The sequence below is a fragment of the Tetranychus urticae genome, chromosome 1, assembly GCF_039701765.1.
Source record: "Tetranychus urticae isolate SD_2017Ah chromosome 1, NJAU_TeUrti_SD_1.0, whole genome shotgun sequence".
NCBI classification, from domain to species: Eukaryota; Metazoa; Arthropoda; class Arachnida; order Trombidiformes; family Tetranychidae; genus Tetranychus; species Tetranychus urticae.
Window position 1 is genome coordinate 5,814,791 of NC_142958.1, and position 27,652 is coordinate 5,842,442.

General features: G+C 31.0%; 1 protein-coding gene across 1 annotated transcript in view; it reads right to left on the reverse strand.

Annotated features, from left to right (window-relative positions):
• Positions 1-27,652, reverse strand: part of LOC107362291 (protein turtle) — a 123,995-nt gene that overhangs the window by 85,615 nt on the left and 10,728 nt on the right. Inside the window, exons 3-9 of the mRNA XM_089266759.1 lie at positions 26,732-26,842; positions 20,704-20,946; positions 16,128-16,272; positions 14,489-14,640; positions 8,517-8,672; positions 4,082-4,213; positions 3,704-4,006 (exon numbers count right to left, since the gene is read on the reverse strand). Of these exons, the coding sequence (XP_089122885.1) occupies positions 3,704-4,006; positions 4,082-4,213; positions 8,517-8,672; positions 14,489-14,640; positions 16,128-16,272; positions 20,704-20,946; positions 26,732-26,842 (1,242 nt within the window). The remainder of the gene's footprint in view (positions 1-3,703; positions 4,007-4,081; positions 4,214-8,516; positions 8,673-14,488; positions 14,641-16,127; positions 16,273-20,703; positions 20,947-26,731; positions 26,843-27,652) is intronic.

Sequence of the window (27,652 nt, forward strand, 5' to 3'; positions counted from 1 at the left end):
ATGATTCTAGTTTGATAAGAATGACAATGATGAGAATGTTGCCGGAAAGAGAAGAAGACACAAACTGGACATTCTTATCAGTGTCTTCTTCATCTTAATCCTTATCAAATTGAAATAATCTTCACTTTTTACGCGTTACACCCTTTACTTACATATAAAACTGGTTCATTGTTCGCTAACAAAGAGGTAATTATAAAATACAATCACTTCTATCTTAGGTATTTATTTTTTATATCATTATGTTTTGCTCATCAAATTCAGGTTCACCTTTTTCTCCTTCGTAGTGAACGGGCTGATGTTGACTTCACTTTCTTAGATCTCTTTGTTATCACACCAACTTGCGTTACTAATACATTGGCTACGATATCACTGACGATTGCTTTGGCAACACCAGCATTGGCAGCAATCAAATAACTTCATAAAAATTTCTTCAATCGACGTTTCACCTTTTTTCGCTTCTCTTAAATCGCACTTGCAATTTATTTATTGTATTAATAATATTTGAACTTATAAATAAACAGGAGAATGTTAGTCAAATAATTTCAATTTCTTTCTGAATAATGAATTCATATTTCTAATGAAACTTTAATGACAGAAGAGACATTTACTCACTTGCTATTAACTATCTTTGTAACACTGTGCTGTTAGTAATGCTTCGCGAATTTCAAATAAATCAAATATTCTGTATTTTTTTCGACAAAGCATGTTTCAAAGAGCTTGTTTCAATTTGCTAGATCCGAGCTAAAAAATCTTTTGCCATCTAAATTATGTTTTAACATTTTGCAGTCTTGAAGGTCTTAGTTCAGGTTAGCATCGATTCATATAACAGCCTTTAATTATCACCGTTATTGCATTGAATGCTTTATGAAACGATCATTTGATTCATTGATAATACTTTGTTATACTTCTGTTGACATTCAATTGACCGACAATTCTAAGTCTATACTAACACTATATGGTGAGTTCACAATAATCGCTGATCATTGTTATTTATTCGTCAATATTGATTGATTAATATTATTACATTTTGCATTTCGTCTCCCGATTAATATCTAATAACAATATCAAATTTCACTTTTTTTGTGGTCAACTGGAAACTTGTCAATTTGTTCTCAATCATGATTAATCTATTTATCGAAATCTTTATTTTAAACAATACATTTAAAACTGGACTGGACATTTAGACTCCGTTAGAGCGCATGTTGATCATGCTAAGCAAATATTTTACGTTGAACTTGCTCGAAAATGGGAAGTCACAGATCAACTATTGTCGAAAAGAGAAACGTACTTTGCATTCAAGTTTTCATTTTCACACTTTCAATCAATGAAATCAAAGATTCAACTTTTCTTTATCTATTTTAATGACCACAAAATTCATCATTAGTCATTCAAACTATTGTTCTGTTTCGAATCGTTTAAGTTGCGTTTGCAAGCAACTACATCCACAGTACATGGAAAAAAATGTCTCTTTCCTGTTGAGTGCAGCTATTCGATAAATTCCCATTATATATGCACTGATTCGTTAAAATATCCATTCGCTAAACAAGAATCACACTTATTTGAAACTCTCAAGTCTTGATTAAAATACTTTTCTATTTAATATTGAAATGCTGGCAATCGCGATAATGATTCAACTTCAGTCTAAAAGTAAGATAATTTTTATTTATTGAATACAACAGTTTTGAAAACAAGTTTCAATCATTGAACGCAACGGATTGAAATTTTGTTCGTAAACCAGAGAAACAATTTGAGTTTCCTTTGAATGTGTTTAACTAACAGAAATCTGTCGCTGAAAATGAAGAAAAATAATCGATTCAATAATGAACTTGAAAGTTGAAACAAAGTATCAAAAGACAAAAGAGTATGAAAACCATTAGCATCTTTTAACCGATCCTTTTCACTGTATTTCCGATCATCACTATTTGATGCAATTCACCATGCAATTTCTTTCCAGTTTATTGTATTATCATTCAGTCATTTACCCTGAACACCAAGTTTATCTAGAGTTTATGGTTGTTTCAAAATTTTCAAGATAAAAAGCTCGTTTAGCCAAGCTGTTATTTCAAGTGAATATCAGTTGACCTGATTTATCTCATTCAACTTCTCTTTTTTAACTCGTCATTCACACTAAAATATTCATGTTGGCACATTTTAACCCTTAAAAAATGTCATACAAAACATTATTGATCAAATCAAGAAAACTTTATACTTGCATTTGTTGATCAAACTGAGCTTCTCAAAGTGAAAAATGGCTAAAATACTTGAAGAGAGACAATAATAGTGAAAGTTTTCCGCAACGAAAGTGTGAGCTAAACCTTGAAACAATAGGATTCGATTAATTCATCAAAACCTTCTAAGAAGCAGATTGATTGTGTCTAAAATAAGTTGATTTCAAGTTTTCACACGAGGCTGATAAATCTTTTGCAAACTGGCGATTCCATTCAAGCTAAGTAGCTTTGAGAATAAGCACTACAGGTCAAGTACGTTTATTTTTCTTCGAATAGCATCGCATACTTGCGAAAGTTAGAAAGTCGATAAAGCTTCGTCAATAGCAATTATAAACTCGATTTGTCAATTAGCAGAAGTTTCGATGTTTTCTTGATACGCAAATGATTCGAATGAAAATTGTAGAAAAAAATTTCTACAGATTAAATGGAAATCTTATGGATGCTCAAATCGAATGCAAAACAGAATTCTTTCTTTTTGATGAGTTTTTTTGAAAAACTTGAAGCAAATTGTCAAAGAATATAAATGCTTCGAAATGTTGCCCAATTTGTGTGCAACACTTGAAAGATGAAACAATTTGAAAGATTGATCGGAAGGATGAAGCAACGAACGAGAAACCAAAAAAATTTTGATGCTTCGATACTTCATTTATACTTAGCAATAATAAAATGTACAACTCAATCAATTATGTTTGAAAAAGTACAATTTTCATCCATTTCAAGTACCAAGTTTGATTGTGACTCGCAAACAATATTAATACACTTCTGAACAAAATATCGTTAAGGCGTAAACATTGTTAACATGATTGTTGGTTAATAAATCTTTACAATTGAACCAACCATTGTAATGAGTAAAGTTGTCAATTGGATTTTTTCATCATTTTTTCTTCTCTTTTTCTCGATGTTCAAAGAAAACAGTTTCTTTTTGCTCATAAACATGATCTCAATATGATTAAGTCTGAACAAGTTGTTGAGCAAAAAGAAAAGAAAATGTTTTGGAAACAAAAAAATAAAATAATCCCTGTTCATGTTGTCATCATTCTTGTAGAGCAATATTACTCAATGGATCAACAGTGTTTGCCTGATGAATCTTGAGCTTTACTCTTAATGATCACAATGAAGATCATAACAAATTATTAGATTAAGTTTCCTTCATTTCGATAAATGCGGATAAATGGTGAATCCAGAATTTTAACGATTATTTGATGATCACCACAACAGTTTCGTTTGGTGCTCATTTTACAGTTGACTGTTTGACAGCTTCCATTTACTATTGCTCTAAAAAGTAGCGAAAAGAAGTTTCTCTTTTCTTTTAAAACTTTGATGCTTTTTTGGTTGCAGCAGTAATTGAATTGAGTTTTGGCTCAACATTTACGCTTCTGCATCTTTTCATTGAACATTTTTGCATGGTTAATGTCATGAGTCAGATTTGTTTCGTAAAAGATTTGAAGATGAAAGTGAATTAGTCTTGAGCTTACCTCGGACTGGTTTAATGGTGAATATGCAAGGCTCCAGTTGATGGCCGACTATGTTTTTTGCTGAACAATAGATGAATCCGAAATCATAGACTTTGGTTGGACGGTAGTAAAGGTAACTAGTGTCACTGTGTGATGTGTAATTGGTGAGCAACTTGCGATTCTCGTTGGTTGAAGTTGATGCACTCCAAGTAAAGGTTAGATTGGTTTTCGAAGAAGCATCGACCAAACACTTTATCTCTACTGCTTCACCCAATCGAACTTCATAATTTTTCTTTAAGTCATTTTCACGGCAAACAGGTGCATCTATCAATAAAACAAGAAAGTTTGGGAAATTCAATGTAAATCTTTATTGCAATAGTAAATGTGATTTCAACTTACAAAATACACTGAGGAATAGGTAGTTGCTAAAGGCAGAACCCAAGAAATTGGACGAACCACATCGATAGTTTCCTTCATTTTGTTCAGGCTTTGGATTCATTATCAGTAGACTGTTGTTTTCAAGACGAATTCCTGGAAAGATAAAATACATCAAAATCGAAATGCTTCATAATGATATTCATGTCGAAATGTTGTGCAACTCAATTTCCCGTTTATCTCATTTTCCATTGTCAAAGGTTAACCATGAGAAAATGAATTCTGTTTGATCGGACTATCATTCGATGCTTCTTTGACTCTATTAAAAGCTAATGTTTCAAAAATTGAACCATAGATAGTTTCTTTTATGATGAAAGTTTTTTTTCCATTATTAAAAGCCACTTGGGAATGTCCATTGTTGATGAAGAAATAAAAGAGTAATGGTTTTTCGAGGTGCGAAGGTTCATCATTACTTTTTTTTCATTATATTGACTTCTGTTTATCAAATAATGTAAATGAGTAATGTTTTTTTGTAGTGAAAAGTTTTTGAAAAAATGGTTGAATCTCCATTTATCCAGAGCAACTTCGACCTGTTCAATAGTGTGCTGATATCATTCACTTGCCAGTTAATTTTGGGAGTAAATTTGCATTCCATGATAACCATGTCAATGGTTCACTATTTCTATTTTAAGAACATGTTCTATAAGAGACAAACAGGGTTCCATTGTATCATGGAAAGATATTCAAAACGAGAACAAGAATAAATTGTTCTCGAAGAAAAGATAACTCGATAATGATAGAACTTTTATTTTTTAATAAATTCGGAAACATAAAACTTCCATCACAAGTTTCACGATTATTCATTATGTAAACACTTATAGAAATGTGGGAAAATATTGACCTTTCATGATGATTCGAAGATCAAAAAAATTCTGTAATGTCGAAAATCCAAAAATTTTTCATCTTCTTTTCGATAAAATCTTAAAATATTGTTCCATTCTCTTTTGTCGAATTTTCTTTTTAATTTTTCTATTGTAATTTTCTCAAGTCGATGCATTTTCAAACTCGTTCGTGAATCTGTTTTACTCATTACAGTGGTTCATGAAACTCTGATAACCTTGGCATTCGTCCAAATATAGTTTTGTTTCTTCCTTTTCTTGTCTGCTGATGATCATGAAGATAATGTTCATGTGTGAGTTGAGAAAAAGAAATGAAAATTCATTTGATTATTTTGAGACAAAGTTAACCAACACAATGCTAACTGGCAAGTTGGAAGAAATGACAAAACATTGAAAACAGAGTTGAATGCTTTAAATGATGGGAAAAGGGAAAAATGTCGAGTTTTCTTATTCTTCTAAACTAATATATGAATAAAGAAACTCAATTTTCCAACTTTTCTCTTTGATAATTTCTCATTTTATCCTCGTTTCCCTTCATCACTTGGGCATATTAAAAGTGCTCAAATTGCTTCATGAAATCACAAATTTGTGGAGCAGAAAAAAATTAACTCACAAAAGATATTAAATTTTTCTTCTCAAAATAATGTTCAACTCGACTCTTTTCAAGTATCGAACATTTCAAGTTCAATCTTTTTTTCACTGCCAAAAGCAAAAGCTTCAAGTCAATTTAAGACTCTACTTGACTGGCTACAATATGATTGACAAGGTAAAGAGTCCAAGTCTAATCTAATGAATGACCATGAATCTGGTGACACTTGATATTCACAACTTGATACAAGTTTACCATTTATAGAGAGTAATCATTTCCAATCAGAGAAAATTTTCTTTAATCCAATTCCATTTAAATTCCATCACTATCCACCCACTATCGAGTCACAGCACCAAAACCAATAAACTTCAATATCATTTGAAAAGAAGCAATTTCTAGTAACTCTTCCAGAAAAGCAGAAATTTTGTCATGATCGAATTAAATCGAAATGAAAATATTCTTTTTCTCATTCAACTTTCTAACCTTTCATCGTTTGTATTTCAACTTTGAAATTCCAGCACGAACATGCAAACTTATTTAAACCTTTATTTACTAACAGTTGAATGAAATGTAACATTTTTATTCAGCATTTTATATCAAAGATGAAAATGTCGACTTGTCTCAGCAAACTTAATATGCACTTGCATCTTGCAGCCATTTGTCTTGTTCATATTTACTTTATTCATCGTCATGATGTTGAAACGTTGAAACAGGTTGAAAATGAAATGAATACTTAAACATGGTGAAAACATTTGTCACTCGCTTCTATCCAACCAAATGTAACAATCAACTTGACAGACTGAAACCATTCCCTTTAAACAATGTAACAAAGTGTCGACCGAGATTCGTCAACACGTCAATAGAAACTGATAAATTATTCATTCTTTAATTTATTCATTTTTTTGTGTGTTTGGTTCAAACTCTTTTTGCTGCTTTCTGTTTGCCTTGCAATAAATCATGTAATAAATAAAATTAATGTAATCAATGAGCAACACTTTTTTTCATTCACTTCTCAAGGTGTTGCAAGGAAAGGTGAAAAGTTGCTGTCAATAAAGTTGAATATCATTTTGGCGTAAAAAGAGAAACAGAGAGAAGAAAAAAGTTGCCAAAAAAGTGATGAATTCAGATTAATGTGAGTAGAAAAGAAAATAACGAAATTCTGTTAACATGTCTCACAATATTGTTTCACTTGCCTTGAGGTTAACACTCTTGCATTCATTCATCTACTTTCCCTGTTTCATTGAATACATTGACTTGCCCTTGAGCTCGAGCATTGTTTTCAATGTAAACATTTTGTTTCTTTTATCATATTTCAATGTCTTTTTCGATTTCTTTCAATGAATTTTTTCCGAATAAAAAGATCTTTATTTAAAATCTCTTGACTTCTGAGTTCGAAGTCTGAAAATGAAATTCGATGTTTGCAAGTTTTGATAATTTCTGTTTGAATCAATTTGAATCTTTAGAAAATTTGATTGATGCTTGGAAAATGAAAATAAATTGAACTCATCAAGAGTCGCAGTTAAAATATGAAAGCTCAAGAGAGCGAAAATATCATGAATTGAGCAAGTTTAAGAAACTATTCATCATCATTAGAAGGTTTAAATGAAGAAGGAAAACAAAAGTTTACTCTTTTTGCTGCCAGTTTAATTGAACAGAAACAAAAAAGAAAAGAGAGAAAAAACAAGTAAACTCGAAATAATAAAAATCAGCTTATCATCATCATCTCAAGATAGTAATGATGAAAAAGGAAAGTAAAAGATGCACAGAATGTTGTGATTCTATTATTAACAGGAGAATCAGAATAGAAGGGAAAATGAAGAAGAAACAGGGTCAAAGCTTAACACCTAATAATACATGGAAACTGAATTCACATGAATTATGATCATTTTCATGGCAACATTTTTGGATACATTTCTTGTCTCAACGATTATTGCATTCCAATTGGCGAAGATTCTGCAAACTCAAAAGATGGAAACAGCAGAAAAGGCAATGAATTTTGTTTTTTATTCGATCGCTCTTTTTTCTGCTGCTCTTTTTGCTGTGGAAACATTATTGTCTGATAGCATTTGATTCCGCTAGTGGTTGATATAACTGTCAATATTATTGTTGATGTTATCCAATTTATCGTTTTTGCTTAGTTTCTTGTCGAGTTTTTTGCTTCTTCTTTAGTCTTATTTTGCTCTTTTTTGCTCGTTTCCTTTCATCACCTTGAACATTTTTTCTGATGACTTTGCACACTCAATTCTGGTCTTTGGATTGGAACATTAATGTTGATCATGATGAAAAGGAGATCAATTTGGGAATTTGGTTGTGTTTTAGAGCAGTTAGTCGGTGATTAATGGTCTAACTCAATTGATTAAATTGTTTCTCCGATCAAACTTTCAAAATGGAAAATGCACCGAAAAAAGGTTCAACTGTAAGTTTGAATTTGATATTTAACTGGCCAATTTGTCTCATGGAAGCAAAATTCAGTTTTGATGATTATTTTTAGCATCAGTCAAAAAGCAACTTCTCAGTGTTTCAACTTTCAATTCGGTTAAGACTGAAATCCTCAGATTCGATCAAAGTTGAAAACATAAAACAAGATTCAAACTCGAAAGACACAAAAATCCAAACGATGTTTTGATTTGTTTTGGCACGATTGCTGAGTTTCCCAAAAGACAGTTGCAAACTTACGTAAATACAGAATTGAAGAAAAATCTAACGAATTCTGAAGTCTGTAAATGTTCAGAGTTGCCTTGCTAAGATTAAAGTCGATTCTAGAAACTGAAAAACATTTCGTTTTCTCAAGAGTTAAGTTGTAGTCAAAAAGTTGAAAAATCTTTCGATTCAAGCTTTTGCTCTTCTTGTTTCAACTTGGTCACAGCTTAATCTTGACAATCCAAATTACTGAATACAGAGATTGCAATCTTGACAAAATTTCGACATTTGATGACGACTGACGAGTGATGAATCTATTAGCATTTCTTACCTTTGGGCTCATCTGGAATTAGACGGTTATCATTGAAGTACCAATCGATTGATTTGACTGGTGGATTGGCATCGACTGAACAGTCAATTATTACGATGCTTCCTTGGATTGCATACTTTTGATCACCGACAACATCCAAGGACAACTTTGGTTTATCTATTGAAGAGTTGAAAAGAATGACTAGATTAAGTTACATTGTAAAATGAAAAATTAATTGCACCAAATGTAACACTCATTATCTGTCTAATCAAACATGCAAATTGAATTAACTGAAACAAGCAAGCAAAATAGGTTCACAATAATGATTCTTGTTAAACATCTTATCATTAAACAAATGATGTTAATTAACATTATCATCATTTTCAACATTTCATTTCATTCAATAACATGAATGCAATAACTTCAACTTGTTACGAGTAGAAGGAGCAAAATAAAATAATAAAAAGAGCAAAATAATGTAACAATAATTAATATTTAAACATTTGTTCGCTCATTAAATTCATCAAAAGCAAAGAGTTTAGCAAAAAAAAAGTTAGACCAAAGAAATTAATATTCACTTTCCAAACATTAGAGTTGAATTTCAAGTATAATTGATTAATTAATGTTTAAAAATAAATCACGTTCAACTCATCATCATTATCGCTAAATGAATAATTGCAATGAATTTCATTGCAATTGATTGAACGAAGGGAAAAGGTAAATTGAGGCGAAAAACAAAGTTAACCATTTTGTTCAATTAAGACTTGCAAAGTTGAAACAAAACTCGAACAGGTCAAGTCAAAGGTTATCTAAATAGGAAAAGATGTAATTTAGTCTTTGCTGTTTCACTCGTTATCTCCATCATCATTGACATGATAAAAGTTGCTATTAGATTTGATGTTTACCGAGGAAAAGTTTTTTGTTTCGTTTTCTTCTACTTTTTGGTCCTTCTCTTTTCAAACCTTTCAACTCCTCAGAGATATTACATTTTGTGTATTATCAACATGATTATTATCATTATTGTTGTCGTTGTTATTAGAAGGTTGATAGCTCAGGGAATGTTGAGATTATCAATAAGTTTTGTGCTTTGTTGACCACTGGATATGAGATGATATCAAGTGGTTTTTGGTGACAGTTTAGGAGTAAGAATAAAGAGATTACTGAATAATGTAATGAAACAATACAAGCTCGCAATCAACTGTTATTATTGAAAGAATTACTTTTTTATCTCTTTTCCTTTTATCTTTATTATTCTCATTGAATCATTCAAATGACCTGAGATTTTTGTTTTTACTTTTTGCTTTCTTTTTCTCCTATTTGCTGGCCCTTTGTGTTGACTTGTTTACCTGAGCTTTTGGTTTACAATTTAAATGAAACTGTTGATGTAATAAGGAATACAAATTCATTTTGTTTGGGTTGGCTCAGTTGATACGTTGAACCAAATGATATTGAACAGTAAATTGAAATGAATTGCATCAATAATTGATGTTCAATGAGAACAACTAACAAAAGGTTTAGCAAGTTTAGTGTATGTGCTCGGCTATTGTTGATTTAGACGTGAAAACATGAAATTGGTTTTTTTTCGCTTCTTTTCTTTTTCTCTTTTGTTTAATGGTCACAATTGAACAAGTTAATGATTGTGTGAAAAAAGAGAAGGTTCAACTCAAATCAACAAATCTAGTTACAACTTATTTCACTTCCAAGTGTCAACAATTCCCTTATCCTTGACCTTTATTTGTTTCAATATTTATTTTATTCATTTCCTTTCATTTTGATATTCCCAGTCCAATTGAAACTACGTTTTTCATCATTACCACCATCTTTCAGCTTTCCTTCAACTACAAAATTACTTTCATTGTTCTCAATCTAGCTTGACTTCAATTAGCTCCAGACATTAGAAACAATGCAAAATTAGATCGCGATCGACTCAAATCGCTCTTACAAATTACGATTATAACTCGAAATGGATTAAGTGTTTGTTTCCGAAATCCAAAAATTCTCTTTTCGATTGCCTCAATCTTTGCCTCAAATTCAAACTCAAAAACTGCTGCAAAATATTTAAATTGATTTTTTCGAAAAACAATGAGAATTTATTTGGACTGACAGGGATTGACAGGGATTGATTACTCCAATGTTTACCAATGTTTCGATTGGTTTATCAAACAACTTATTAATGACAAGGAAATCAATAAGTTGATTCTTTTACTTGGAGTGACATATTTTTCATTAATTTTCTTGCCATTATTTGATGAGAAATTTAATATAGTTTCACTCATTCATGAGGAAAAATAGTCGATAGTGAAAACAAATTAAAAACTCATTATTAGTGGTGAATCTGTACACATTTAAGTGTTATAAGACTATTGTACTACACTTAGAACATGTTATAGAAGCATGAAAAGTATCTAAAATAAAAAACAAACATTTGATTGGAATAACAAAGAGTAAAATTTGATACAATTTTTGCAGGGAATAATGATGAAAAACTTCTGAATTATGATGAACCAAACAATGATGAATATGGAAAATTTCGTATAAACTTTAAGGAGAAGAGATAAATGGAATGAAATATCGTAAGAAAAGATTGAAATAATAATTTTAATAAAAGATATTTAATGTTATTAAATACTTAAATAAATATTATGAGAAGCATTCTTATTGTTGCAGTGAACGATTTGAAATTAGCAATGCAAATATAAAAACATTTTGCTGCTCATGATAAAATGATTGGTGAGATTCATAAGAAAAAAAAGATGGAATCAAGTGTGAAATTGAGATTGAGAGGGAAAAAATATTAAGTCGAATCATTTCATTCTTTTTACCATTGGCATCATTTATTTACTCTTTGCTACCTTGTCAAGTTTACCCTATTTGCATCATTTTTCAAGAACTTTTAGTGTGTTTCTGGAAACAAGCATTCAAAGAAAATGCTAATGATAATGATTATAATGATGTTGAAGCTTCTCAATCACATTTACAGCCTCAAGCTGTACTTATTTGTACTCTTAATAACTATTATAAACATCATTACTGTTATCATAGTTTGCAGTTGATTATTGTTGTACAAGAATGAATAAAGTTTTGCAATTTTCACTCCCAGTTGATACTCCAAATAAAAACTTAATTCAATTCCAGGTGAACTCCCATTATATTTCTGAATAACTCCAGGTTTATACTATCAACAAAATTCCAAGCTTTACTCCCAGATGATTATATACCAGACTTTGGTTTGTAATCCCAGCTAAACTCCTAGTCTTCACTCCCAACTAAACTGCATCAAACTCAAATCTAAACTTCTAGATTACACCTAACGCAACTCCCAGCTAGATCGATTTTACTCCAAACGAAACCCCGAGCAGAACTGCCAGCTCAACTCCAAGTGGAATTCTTCATCTGGATATGCAAATTTCTTTCCGAAAAACTGAACTCCCAGTTCGAACAGTCAGATTTCACTCCCACGCTCAACAAAACTCCAATTAAAGCAGATGTAACTAGAATCTCAATTCCCGGCCAAGCTCGCAACTGAACCCTCAGATGTAACTCCCAACGAAACTCCCAGGCCACACTCCCAGCTGAATCTCAATGAAAAATCCGTATCTAAAGCAAATATTTATCTATTCTGTAACTCATCAATAGTAATTTTTCTTTGTTTATCTTAATGAATTCATTGTCCTATCAACATTTAATAAGTCTATTAAAGTCTGGTAATTTGTTTTGAATCATTAATAAACCAATTAATGTAATCGTTGATTTATTGGACAAAGATTTCGCCAAACTCATGAAATGTCAGAGAAACAAGTGCAACAAAAATTGACTTTTCAAATATTGATGTTTTCATTTCACTTCATTTTTATTTTACTTTTGTAACAATCTTGAGAAAGAAAATTGTGAACAATTTCTAAACATTTCCAATCGAAGTAAATAATGAGCAATTCTTTGCTGACCAACAGAGTGTTGAAAAGTAGAGAGTAAATTAGTTATAACTTTTCCTTGTCCTCTCACTTTTTTTTCATGGCGTTTCATTTTCTTTTATCGTTCTCTAGATTTTGTCTTTTCTTTTGTCAGATAAAAGATGAAAAGATGAACAGCAAAATGACAATTTTAAAGTCAATTTCATTTTCCACCAACAATGAAATACAATTGATTGAACATGTAAAAAGTTCATTTAACTTGAAACCAGATTGATAAAGGTGACAATGATGATGATGCTAAAAGTAGACTCAGAAAATTGTATCCTCAAAGTATCTCATGGTCTATTAATATAAGAGTAAATAAAAAGTCGTTTATTGAACAGCAACTTTTGTCACAATTTTCATCTCTTGTCCAATATTTTGCTCAACTTTTTCGTCTCTTTCGAGTTTCTCTTTTATCAACAAAAAATCAAAAGCTAAACGAAAAGTCTAATTGGTTCATTTGCTCGATTCTTTTTGATCGCATTTCTCTTTGCTGGTCATTTTCTTGTAAACTATTTCCGTTCAACAGACTATTCGAACTTTTTTTCACAATAATCTTTAATCATTATCATCATGATGCGTATTCATCAAATTTAATACCGATTTTTATCAGTAAAATGTTGAGAATAATAACATTCTTTCGACTATAGATGCAACTTTTTTTCTCACTTTTTTCTTTCTTCTTTATTCCAGGTTATTTCCTTCCACAAATGCTCGATGGAAGTTGAAAAAATTTATCATATGATAAGCATCAACTTATTATAATCATTATTGTTATATAAAAACATGGAATCGCCAATAACAAGAATAATGATAATGATGTGCAGAAAGGTTAGCCAATGCATGTTGTTGAGGTGAAAAATTATTGTAAGTTGAGAGTCGGAAAACAAGTTTCATCATTATCATCAGGTGAATGGAAAAGTTATTCATTATTGGGCAAAGTGAAATGTAATGAAATTTATTACTTTTAATCTTATTCTGCTGGGAGTTGAGCCATTATTATTACTATTTCAGGTAATGTAATGCATTTGATACTGTCTGATTGCTACTGGCTCGTCTGACAAGTTGATAAATTTGTAGCTTTAAAAGTGAAAGTTGAGTCAAGTCAGTTTCTCTCATAATCAGCATTAGCATGGTGAGTTCACATGACTGGAAAATGAGCCAATTTACAGGGAAGCTAGTTCAAGGTGAAAGATTTGGCCAAACAACAAATTTTTTCGCTTTATTTCATTCTTCAAACTTTTTACAACTAAACTATGCTAATCGAATTATGGATTGAATTTCGATTTTTTAATTTTCGACTTTTGAGTTTTTTCAATATTTCAAAGAGTTTAAACTTTCGTTGAATAATATCTCGAATCATAAGTTTTAAAAAGTTTATAAAATTATTCTTCATTCTTATTCTGTTTATGTCTGTTCCGTCTGAAGATTACAAGATAAGTTTTCAATGAACCATTCGACTTATTGAAACAAGATATCTTGAAAACTTTCAGACATCAAGTAGACTCATTTGAACTGCAGAAATCTGTTCACTGGATTTGAATGAAAAGTATATTTTCGAGTTTACTTTTCTGTTCGTTTTTTCCACCAGATAGGTTGAAATGAAAGTGAAGCTAACAATTGATTCTGATGTGCTTGTGTAAAATGGACAATTAGCAGTGTAACAAGTTGCCTTTTCCGTCTTTTTTTTGTCCTTTGTATTGTTCACTTGCTTCATCTCAACTTTTCATTTCTAGTTAATAAACTGATAACTTGTTATATCACAAATCAAAATATCATAATGATGAGTCCAAACATTTAGAATAGAGATTTTCGTCTTTCTCTTTCATTTCTTTCTTTTCTTTCTATCCTCATGAGTTTCAACAAAAGAGCAAGCAAAAGTTGAGACTAAATAAAAGTACACAATAAGATGAAACATGAAGAAAGGCGAAATTGAGTTTCTCTAAATACAGTTCAATGAGAAGAGTAAGAAGATGAAAAAAGAAAGGAAAGGTTTTTGATGTTAATATAATAATAATAAATAAAAGTAAAAAAACTCACAAAGCACTTTTAAAGGCAATTTGTCTTCCATAAAATGATTCTTTATATTTGGATTCTGTGCTTGACATATCAGAATGGATCCATCATCATCAGCCGATGGAGTGAAGATGAGTGTACTTGTTGACGAGTTACCATCAGGGGAGTGAATCAGCCTGAGAAATGAAAGAATTGAGAATGAATGAAAAGAAGAAGATGATGATGATGTGGAATGATAAAAGTTAAAAAGAGTCATGAAGAGTAAAGAATGGTGATGATGATGGTGATGTTGAGGTGAATGTAAAAGTAAAAGTAAAAATTTAGATGAAGCTGGTCAAGAAAATGTTGGATCAATTCATGGTGGTCATGATGACCAGGAATGACCATTAGTTTTGGTGGTGGCTAATGAATGGCCAGTAAGGGAACAAGGTGATCATTTTGTTTGTGGTAATATTGATACCATATTGATTATCATTATTAATATTATTAATAAAAGGTTGTTGACTTTATTACTTTTATTTTCCAACTTTTCTTCTTTTTTGACCAATGGTCATTCACGTTATTGATATTTAATGAGTGCCCATAACAAATGGTTCTAACCTTTTTTTTCATTCAACCTTTCAACTGTATGCTGCTCCAAATTTCAAGTCAAACTTTATCCATTTAATCGTCATTTTTACTCCAACTTATTGGGTTAAACTTTGTACCTGATTGTTAATGATTTTTCAGGCTTGAACAATCTGTCTCAGCGTTGAGCTTAGTGAAGTGCGATGGTATCGAAACTCGTCGATATTTTGAATCGATGTTTGATAGATTATGATTATTTCATCAAACATCGATTATAATCGATTATTCAATATAATCAAGGCAAGGGACAATCGATTAAAAATTAGGTGCAATCATGCATTAATGTATTTGGGCTTTTCAAAGACCAATTAAACGGAATTAGCTGCCACCTTTTCGATTTCGGCATTTTATCGCCTTTTAAAAAATTTGCATGCTTTTCTATGAGGATTTGTATTTGTTTTGTTAGATGCATTTAATGAATGCTCTTGTTTAATAAAAGTTCATGTTTCTGTTTCAACATTATCAAAGAAAAAATGAATTTACAAATCCAGAAGCGACCTTCGTCTCACTGTTCATGATTTTCGTGGAATGACATTAATTGCAACAGCTTATCCTATCAGAAAAAATAAACTTAAATACAGTCGACAGAAAAAGATTCAGCAATTCACATATTAAATCGGTTTTGCCTTGCCTTCATTATTACATTTGGTTTATACTGACCTGAGCTTTCGAACTAAAAGTTCTTCAATCTGCGGAAGCTCATGGTTCGATGGTCTGTAGCAGTAACTTTTCTAGAATTACGAACACAAACAGTTAGAAAAAATAAAAAAACGCCCAGTACATTAAATAATCGATTATTATCGATGTTTACAGATTTTCGGAATATCGTTGATAATCGATTTTTTAGTCATCGCACATTACTAGCCAAACTCACTACCTTGATTGAGTAACAGTCCAACAAGATTAGACTCATTGGGGTTTGTAATAACATTGTGACAAGAAAGTTTAATCTAATGAAATTTGAGGTAGAACCATAGTGTTAAAAGGGTGATTCATTTGTCACTCCTATGATGAATTGTATTGAATTAGTTCTTACCTTGTTCTTTTCAGTTCCCTGCTTCGTAAAAGCCAGTTGACTTTGGCTGGAGGCTTGGAACCATAAGTTGAGCAGACAATTTCAACCTTTTTACCAGCAATGAGTGGCTCTTTAACCGGAGTTATTATCACATCAAGAGGTTTCACTAATTATTAATAATGAGCAGAAATACAAATAATTAATTGGGTTGTAACGTTGTTAAAAGAGGTGAAAGGCAATAATGAGTTTGTAAAGGTTAGATATTGAATGAGTGAACCAACAAAGTGTAAAGAGAAACGAAAAGTGCAATTCGGAAAAATGATTATTGATTGCTGGCATTTTACTCGATTATTATTGCAACCTTTTTGTATTAATATATTAATGTTAACAAAATTGATAAGACAAAAGGTACAACATTAATAATAATAATAATGATATTAATGATGAAAATCATTATTTTATGGTTTCACTTGTTTTACCCTTTCAACTCAAATAGAGTAACAATGATAGCACTAATTTGACAAGTGTAAAGAGCATTTGAATCAATTAATGTTGACCCAAAGAGGAAAAAAACTGTTGAATAACTGTTTTGATTATCAACAGTCAGTCAAGTGTTTATTACAATCAAATTATCATCTTGCAATTATTCAAGCCAAAAGTGCATTCTATGAGCAAGCTTGAAATTCCGTGAGAAAAATATTCTCTCCATGAAAATTTCATTGATTGCAAGTTTGATTGATAATGAATTTTGGTGGCAAAACATTTTCTCACTTGAATAAATTTTAATATAAAAAGTGGGAATAAAATTTTCGCTTCAAAAGAGGAAAAATAGTTTTGTCCACTAATCGTAATGCGATAAAGGTTCAACATGATGGTTGACCAAATTGATAATTAAAGGTATAATTTGATTATCAACAGAACAATGAATTAATTAATCTGAACAAATAATTAGAAGAATCTGAAAGTAGAAAATTGTTGACCAAAAAGAAACTCGCTGATATTGGAAAATGTCTCGACATCAAAATTCATTGAATATCGAATGGTGAAGGAATGCTGGTCAACTTTTTTTTCTCTTCTCACTTCGAGGAGAGTTTGCTTTTTGACCTCTTCAATTATCATTCTCAGCTTCATCATTATTATTCAGTCCAATGAAATTGAATCACAATCAATTGATATCATTCTGAGAAAATGTGAAATAAGAATGGAAAAGGAAAATAATTTTTTCTTCATTTTTCTTTTCTTGCTCTGTTCAACTCTGCTTTCATTTAAGATTTTGATGATGATCAGAAGCCAGGATCAAAATTTAGCCTTTTATCTGAAAACCTTGAATTCAATTTTCTTCTTACCTGATCTTTTCACTTCCAATCATGTTTCAACTTTCAATTTTCATTTTTTCATTTTCGTTTACATTTCACATTTCGTTGCAGGCTTCCAAGGGATTTCAAGAATAATCTTGACCACAAATCTTCTTAACAAAATTTTTTTCCTCTTTTCTTTCTTTTTCTCTGCTTCTTTTCTTCACTTTCAAGATCATCCATATTTATCATGCTCTTTAGTGCTACAAATTTTACTTTTAAAAATTCATTTGTTCGTTCATTCAATGTTTCCATTTTACTCTTTACTCTTTAAATATCTCTACCAATTTCAGTCTACTTTTCCATTCTTATAAAAGTGTTGCAGAACTTAATTTCACTGCATCATTTTGAATTATGAATTTAAAAGAACTTTTGTCTTTTCAGAAAATTTCATTTCCATTAATCTATTTTCATTACATTTTTTTGGGAAAAGAGTCAATGCCGTTCTTTTCGTGGAACAAATGTACACTATTTAAATTGGTAGAGTTGAATTTTTTTGTTTCAACCTTCGATTTGAATCAGCTTTTACTTTTCAAATTGCGTATTCAAATTAACAGATTCAACAACAGCTTTGGTAAAAAAAAGGGTTCTGTGTTGCTACTTTAAAGTGATGTAAAGTTGGATAAAAGGGAAAAAAAGATTTACTTGAAAAGAATTGAAAATGAAAATGAATAAATTAGCCATTATTATTTAAAAATGTGTCAATAAAAATGTTAATCATTGTCATCGTGTCAGTGTTTACAGTGTTTCAATGTTGATCAAGATTTACCTTGAAAGGTTGAATGGATAAACATGAAAGGTTGAAAAAGAGTGAAAATGTGTTGTCAAAGCTCAATGTTGAACATGAGCTGTTTTTGTAGGACAAACATGGGATGACAATGCAGGTTGATTCAGTGTTTGTATTAAGGTTTCTTCAAGCTTCGTTAATATTGATGTAAGCAACAGTCAAACTGTAAACACATTTTTGCCTTGGTAATCTTATTAAATATCACATTAAACTTGTCACATTGTATTAATGTTAGAGGTATCAGATGATGACATGCAAACAAGGTGAAACAAGCAAAGAGTAAATATTTTAATGGATAGTCAATAGTTTTATGAGTCTTCAATGAACTCTTTTGGCTAATTAATTGCACACATTTTGGCTTTGAAAGTGTTGAAGGCATTTTCTTTATATTTCCTCTTTTTTACGCGGGCATTTTTTGAATTTTATACTCATGTTTATGATAACTCACAAACGATTAAAAACGGACTACAGGCTTGAACTATGGTATTTTAGAGTTAAACACTTTTAGGATCATACAAAATTATCAAGTTACTCTATCTCTAATTGACGCCCGAGTTTCATTTTCTGAAAATTTAAGCAGGGCTATTCAGCTATCTTTACCGATGTAAAACGTCTATTGTTTCGCCCCTGAATGACCTTGAGGCCTCAGATTTTTTATAAGCAAATTTAGCCGATACTTATTTGCTAAATGTATTTGCTATTTGTCTGAATTCATTATGTTGTGGATATTGCAACGCTTCGTTGGAGTTAACCAGTCATTACCGCGTGGAGGTGAAGTTGCAATTTAATGACCTTTGGGCAGTTTTGATGACCTGGGTGCCCTCGCCTACCGGGAAAATCCCACTAACTGTAATCTTCAGTTGCTTTCCTTCTAAAGTAACGCACGCTGCACATCTAACAGCAACTGCAGCGCAAGCCCTACCTATTTCATCCTGATCGATCTTGTTAAACTCTTCGTGGATGAACTCTTTGAGGTCATCCTCGAAGAGTTTCACGAAAATATATCTCAAATATCGATTTGATTTTTGTGTTCTTTCGAAGGATGTTTTAAACGAATAATCTCAATGTCCAGTGCATGATTTTTTGCAGCTAAGTAAACCTCCAAAAGAACAATCTTTTGAGCCTAAGAAAATTTATAATAGGTCACTTCGATAGCTTGATAATTAAATGTATGAAAATACTCAGACATAAAATGGAAGAATTAAAAAGCTGAACGTGAGTTTGATTGAATACGATTTTGAATAAATAACAGTACGCTAGCAACAGAGCAACAAAACTTGACCTGCTTGATTATTTGACCTTTAAAATTATTATGCGATCTTAGTTTTACCTCTGATATCGTTCGGAGTGATTTTCGACAAATGACCTTGAATGCACTTGACCTTGCAATATAGCAAATAAGTATTGGCGAAATTCGCTTATAAAAAATCTGAGGCTTTCTCCTGTTCAACATGCTATGTAAAATTCAAAACCGAAATTGAATTTTAGCAGCTAGCTGTGGTGAATCAGATAATTTTTTATTAATTCGTATCATTAAAATCATAGAATCATGCAAATTAGTTACAATCTTTACTAAACGTTTATCGCATCAAGATGAGCATCGATGTGTTTGAATCATGCAAAATTAAATTTGAGACTACTGGGATAGAAGCAGGAACAAAGATGGAAAAAGAAATCAAAATGAGATCAATTTTCAATTGAAACATTTATCAAGCCAACATTATCTAGTCGCAGCCACTGGGAGTTTCCACTTTCAGTAATGTTGAATATCGATTTCACATTAAACATTTCAATTCTCAAGATACTTCTGTTAATAAAATTATGTGTCAACTTTTTCTTGTTGTTGTTGCGTCTTTAATAATGATAACGATATTATTATAATGTATGATAATGATAGTATTTACTCTTGCGATTGATTCACTTTTCACTATTCCATATTTACTGGAAGGAAAATGGTGCATTATCATTTGTTTGAATGTGACATTTCTTTGTGCCAATTGGAATGAGTAAAGATTATTATTATTATAAAAAGAGTCGAAAAAAGTCTATTTGATAAAAGCAATAGTTGAATGAAAAAACATCGATAAATATTAAATGAATACACAAGTCAAGTAAAATGTGAACTAATAAAGTGTCGACATTGAATAGTGAAATAAAGAGGGAAAAAGTTGACAAATTGTGAGAAGTAAAAGAATGGAAAAAGAGGCAAAAATGAAAATTTACAAATAACACTGAATATGTATTCCAAGCTGGGAGTTTTGACTGGGAAGTGGAGTGCAAGAGAGGAGTAAAAGGGTTCATTAAACATGATTAAATATGAAATGGAGAAGGAAATCATTTCAAATGTAGAGCAACAGATAAGTTGATTTTCGTTGTAAATGTGATTGAAAGAGTAAAAAGTTTCTCTTTTTCTTATTCTGGTTCACTCATTATTATCATAATGGAAAACACTTACGGTACATATCCAGACGTATGGAGGTTGATACTGGGACTGATGGGTGATAATTGTTTATGGCTTGACAGGTTAGGACGGATTGATAATATGAACGATCCAGTTTATCGATTGATAAACGATTGGTAACAAAAAGAGTTGAGGTTACATTTGATGATAAGGATGAGGAAGATGAGTCCGTAATTTCAAAGCTCTCATCGACAAGAGTATCATTTAAATACCACAATATTTTGGGTGGAGGTTTACCTGGAATGAAAAGATGAATCATGTTCAAGAATTAAATGTGATTAACCAATTGATCAGTAAACTGTTCAATTTGGACACTTCTTTTTGCTGTCCATTCGCCTCGTGGGAAATCAGAGTTGATCAAGTTTACCAAGTTAGAACTGCAAGTATTGAGTAAAATTTTTCTGATAAGTTTCATTGACTGCTAAGTTAGGTAAATCAACTCAGAAAACTTGATTTACTTTGATGGAACAATTTTTCACATGATTTTTTATGTTACTCAAGTCTATCAGATTCAAGTACTAACGTTTTCTTATTTTCATATGCTTTCGTTGTGGTTGTGTTGAACTTTTCGTTATATTTTTTGCTATTCGAATTTGACTGTGTAATCAATTGCTAAGAATAAAATTTTGTCAACATTTATTCAATGTCTCGTCTGCTAATGAATTATCAACAAGAGAGACCAACTTTTTCTCGACATTCATTAGAATTCTCACGAGCATGGAATTGAATTTTCAACTATCAATGATAGTTTAAATGCAAATTTTTGCATGCTTTTTATTCTTCATTCCATCCTTTTTTAGTTAAAACGTGACGATTCGATATAAAAAGAGTCCGTTAAATCTACAAAAAAATCAAACTCCTGAGTTATAATTCCCCCCGACGAACCTGCGCTTAGTTGGTTTCAATCGTAGACTTACTAACCGTCTCAAGATCATCAACCATTGCGAGACAAAGCCAATAAATCTTTGCAATCAGAATTTCAAATCTTATGAGAAAAGATCGTTATCGATATTTCGCTGTAAATTTTTCAAACGACTGTTCTCTGCATTTCAGTTCGTACAGAACGACATTAAAAAGATACTGAAAAATATATTTCCTCTTGCCTGAAACATCTTGTGGATCATGGCTTTGAATAACTTTACGATGTTGGGATAGTTTATTTTCTCTGAGAAAAGATTTTACAAAAGTTTTGGAACGAATGTCAAGAATAAAAAGAAAATGAAGATGTAAATGATAGTATCTAGATAATCAAGAGAGCAATAGAGTGCCAGGCAAAAATCTGTTGATTTATTCTTGACTTTTCGCTGAATCAGATTGGGTAGGAAATTAGCCGAAATGTTGAACAAAGGATAATATTTTTGCAATTTTATTGGCAATTACTGAATTGTTTTACCTTTTAATGTAATTCGTGATGAATTAAGCGTCAAAATTTTCTTCATTTCATTAACGATTTCCGTTTATGTTTAAATTTTGCTATTGAGTAATACATTGAAATTCAACTGGGAAGTCTTCAAAGACTTGACTTTGACCCTCTTCTAGTGCAGTTGACTGATGCAGAGTGATGAGGTTTAGTGGGTGTAAAGGTTGTCATTTGTCTCGTAGTTGACAAGACATTTTGATATGTTCCGATTGGGAAACAAACAAATTATGCTCTTTGATGATAATTGAACATGAATGTTTCTTGCAAACAAATTGTGAAACCAATCATATCAATACATTTAGAAATGTCGTATGATAATTGAATGGACAAGGTAAACTCAGCGAATAGACTTTTCCTTAATCATCTGTTACGAACAAATTTTTGCCTCATTTTCTGTTGAAACCCACACTTATCCACAAAAGACTTTTTCATCTCTATCCTTTTTCCTCTTCATCGTCAGCTAATCGATGTAAATAACAATCAGACAAAGAGCTTCCTCAGAGAAACCATCAAATTCATTTCAATTAAACGCAAAAACCAATGAGGAACCATTCATTCACCAAACAACAGACTCAATTAAAATGCTAAAATCAAGAAAAAACTTTACAAAAGCAAAACTAAGAGAATACGAAATAAGGATTTTTTTCAAGAAAATTTGTTATTCGACAGAAAATAAACTCGTAATTCTTTGATCTTGTATCCAGAACGGCTAGCTACTTCTTCCGAGAATTTGCGCAAAATTTTTCTCGATCGTCTTAAAATAAGGTTCTTTTGCATTTTTGCTTTTGTCTGAAAATTGGACGATTCTTCTTTTATTCAATTTTACATCTAAAATTTGAATCATTATTCTTAACTCTTTACAACCATTTGAAGAAAACAAAAGCTCTTAAATTTTTTCAACCCAAAAGTCAATCAATCAATAAGTTTAATGTTTTATCGAAAGATAAATGAACGTGCCTGCTTGAAACAGACAACAACAATATATAAAGATTGAAACATCTTTCTTTCCATCTTGTTCAGCCTTTTCTCGTTTCCCATTCCCTTCCTTTACCTCCCAGTCTTTATCCATCCAGACTGTGGTTATTTTATTTTTCAACCGTTATTTTTCATTCCTTAACAGTCGACAATAATAAATTGATAAGGAAAGTAAACAAGATAAAAAGACGATTTAACTCAAAGCTTATTTTCAAGCAACAACAAGAAGAAAGTTCAATCTTTAACACCAATCTATCTGATCACATTAGTTTATGATTGATTTTATTCATTTTTCAAGCAAAATATTGAATCTCAACTTAAGTGAAAATTAGCAAAAGCAACATTTTATCGATTAAAATAGTTAAAAGATTTTCTTTTCGATATTAATATTGATAGTCCATCTTGGCTCACCTTGTGATAAACTTGACAAAAGTGATATTGATTCAAGTTGATAAAGTGTTCAACAGGGAATGAAATGAGATAAATCTTTCAATGATGATGTTGATAATATAACATTTAAAATGTTAGTCTAAACAGGATTTTCATGTCATCATGGATATAAGTAATAATGGTATTAATGAGCTTATCTTGTGTTAACTTTACCTTTACCATGTTATATAACATTTGACAAGATGAAATATTATATTCCATTGTAAACATTTATTCTAATGGAGTTCATGGAAAAAGAATCTTTTTTCCTCATTTTCTTTATTTGTCTTTTTTCTCTCTTTACCAAAATTTTCATGAAACTTTTTTTTTGTTTCAACTCTTGAACAATTATAACAACAACTTAAAGCCTAAATGGTTTCTCAAGTCATGTTTAAATGTCTTGAACAAAACTCTTTGAGTAAATCACTTTGATGGTCAAGATAAAGCAGGGAGTTGAAATGAGTTTCACTAAATTCTGAATAAAACTTTTCTCTTCCAGAAATGAAATCTTTTACCATTTGCTAGCCTTTCTTGGTTCAACTTAATTGTCGACCAAAATCAGTGTAAATCTAATAATTAGATGTTAATCCAATTCCAATTGAGTAACAATTGAATTTATCATAAACAAATTGATTCAGTGAATAACAATAAATAGCAAATTAAACACAAATTGCTTTCAATTAATCAATTAACTTTACCTTGAATCAACAGAGATAATTGAAGTAATTGGAATTTTCGATGAAAAATGCATTTCTGTTTGAAAGTTGATTACTTTCTATATAAGTCTCTATCTACTTTATAAGTTTCTTTCTAATGATTGCAACTTTTGGAGTTGAAGATGAAAATTGGATGAAAAGATGAGGAAAAGATGATGAAAAATGAATGAATTGAAAGAAATAAGGGAATGAAATGGTGGTTAAGGTCAATTGATTTTAACTTTTCTGGACCAATAAACAACAAAGCCAAGTGTATTAAGATATGAGGCAGAGTTTGTCATTAAGGTTTGATTATTTGAAAAAAGAAGAAGAAACGATCATGACCATGATGATGATGAGGATAGAGAGAAAAGATGAAAATGTAGAAAGATCAAGAACATGAGGTTATTCATCTGAAATCAATGAATCAATTGGTTCACAGTAACAATGATAATAAACAAGTAGAGACAAAATGAGGATAAAGAATGTTGAAGGAAGCAAAATGTTGTTTCATGATGATCATCATGTTAGAGGATGGAAAAGTGAAGTGTAACTTGCAGGGTGAAAATTGTTGCAATTGAAGAATGTAGAGTTGAGAATGTTCATTTTCTAGAATGTTGTTGGATAAATTGTTTCCAAATTGAGAGAACAACTTGAATCTATCATGAATAAAATGCAAAATACGAGTAAACACAATCATCAGTTGATGAAATTGTTCAACAAGAAATTGCAAGAATTCAAAGTCGAAATGAAATTGTTGCAAGTTGACGGCAAAATTGTTCAATTCCTTGACAGTTATTCGAACTCATTTTGCACTTTTCAATCATTTTTTGCTTCTTTTCGATTGACAAAGTTTATTGTACTTTTCAAGTTGATCAAGGTTCGAATTTGGTGGATTTGAGTCACTCTCGAGTTTCTCGATTGTTTTGATGCATTTTAAAGGTGTTAACCAAAAGTGATTACAATGATTAATGAGAGTCAATTTTTTCGTTATTAATTAGTTGAGATGGAAATTACTGTTTGTTTAGTTTTTTGCTGTTTTTTTTAATGTTGCTGTTTCACCATTGTTCAGCTAATCGTCTAATCTCTTCTTCTTCTTCTTCTTGTTTCGTTCCCTGAATTGGGTCAATGTGTTGTCAGGAAACAGGATAAAGTCAATCAACAAAACACATAAATCGGATTAAATTCATGTACAAAGATATATTATCGCAATTAATCCAATAGCTTTTGTTACTTTCGCCAACTAAATTACTCTTTTCTTTCCACTCGATATTGTTATTGGTCTATCTGGGCTTTTGTGTGTGTTTATGCGCTTGTTTATCTTCATCATCATTATTATTATTATTATCACCGTTTAAGATGATGTTCCAACTGGTAAATGATTCAACATGATTCACGGTCAGATTAAGCATCATCAATGGTAATCATAATTAGCAAAGAGTTGACCATTGAAGCACGAAGCAAAGCTTTGGTTAAGAAATAATCGAGTTAAATATTTTTCTTTCTTCCAATGTTGACTTTTTCACAATTTGTTTTCGCATTAATTTGTATTGCAATGAAATGGCCTTTTGTTGCTTTCAAACATTAATCGTAAGGTTAATTGATTCCATTATGAATTGCTCAACTTTGATTGCTGTCAAATTTATAATGGCCATTGTTGTCAACTGTTGGTTAATCTCGTTGACCAGAGATTGATCTTTAACCAATTCAATTGTTCTCAGTTCAACAGATTAGCTTTCAGAGAGAGAGTGAAGTTAAGGCCGAGATTCTCAAGTTAATCTAATTGTAAGTTTGATACAGTATGATATTTTCAGGTTTAAAATTCTAGTAAAGTTTTTACTGTTCAAAATGATTTATAAATGACATTGCAATTTGATCGAATTATTTGATGAATGAATGTCAATGAAAAATATAAAGCAAAATTTCAAAGTAATCAATCAAAGGCAATAATTTTGAGAAAATTCAGTGATCAGATTTCGTTTGAATTATCATCAAAACTGAAACATTACGGCAATTGAAAGGATACTTTTGTTTGTTATATTTAGCCATTCAATCAGACAGTTGCAATCATTTGACGTCAAAACTCTAATCTTGTAAATAAATTTCGCTCGATTGAGCAAATTCATTGACGACTTTGTCCAAACTTAACCCTTTGAGATCCTAAATCTCAAAGTAAATAAAGTAGACAATTTGCAAGTAATTTTGCGCTTTGCAAGTAACTAATCATTTGCAGGGAATTTTCTTAATGCAAACATCTTTGCATTTTCATTTGACTTCGATTGAATATTCTCAAACTATTCTTGGTTATACAGATGAATTATGATCGTCCCGAGTATGCAAATAAACGATTAACAATTCACCTAAGGAGTGAATTCTTGTCTTTTCTTTATTTTTTGATTGTCAGGGTAAAAAGCAAGCATAAAGTGTCCAAATTGAATGAGGTTGGGACTGAATTTGAGTCGATCACTGACAAGAAGATATGAAGATAATGATGCGAGCTTACCATTTTCGGCTATACAAGTCAATTGCATGGATGAATCTTGTGGATAAGGTCCAGCAATAGCATATACAGGTTGATCCCATCGATCTCGAATGAACATACCCTTTGGGGGAACTGCAAGTGGAGAGAAGAGAGAAAAAGATTAAGGTAAATTGAATAGTAACCAGACAATGTGAATGTTGTGTTTGGAGGAAAAGAAGAGGCAAGTTGGTTAAAAGGATAGCAGCTCGCCTCATCCGTCAATTAATCTTGGCCAATATTGTATAAGAGGCAAGTTGAAAGATGGTAAGAAGAAGGAAGATGAAGACGAAGAAAAGATTCAGATTGAAGCAACTTTCTTCTTCTTCTTCCATCCAAAAGTCTTTATTCAAGTTGACCAAATTACATTTTCACCCACAAATCTTTAGTTCATCTTCATTAAAACCATTTCTTTGTCATCATTTTTTCTCTCTCTTCTTCTTCTTCAACTTGATCATCTTCTCCGTTCTCTTATAACTTTCTTAACCTTTTCCGTTAATCATGAAAATCTTGTTATAATCAACGAAATTGAACCTTAAATTGTAATGGATCATTTATTATTATTAGTATTATTACCATTATTGGTATTATTACTAACAATAAGTAAATACTCTGAAAAATAACTTTCATTATATTAATATTATTGTCTGGTTCTTTTGGGTTTTGCTCATCGGTTCTGTAACCAGCAATTAATTTGAACATTTGGACACAAACTGAATCAACTTTATTGGATTATCTGAATACGATTAAGCTGAATGTTATATTTAGATTTAACCTTATGAAGAGAAGAGGAAGAAACAAAACAAAAACTAATAGACGACATAAGACCATTGGAAGGGATTGAAAACAAACTAGAATTTGATTTTGATGATAAAATTTTCTCTTCTTTTTTTGAGATGAAACGAT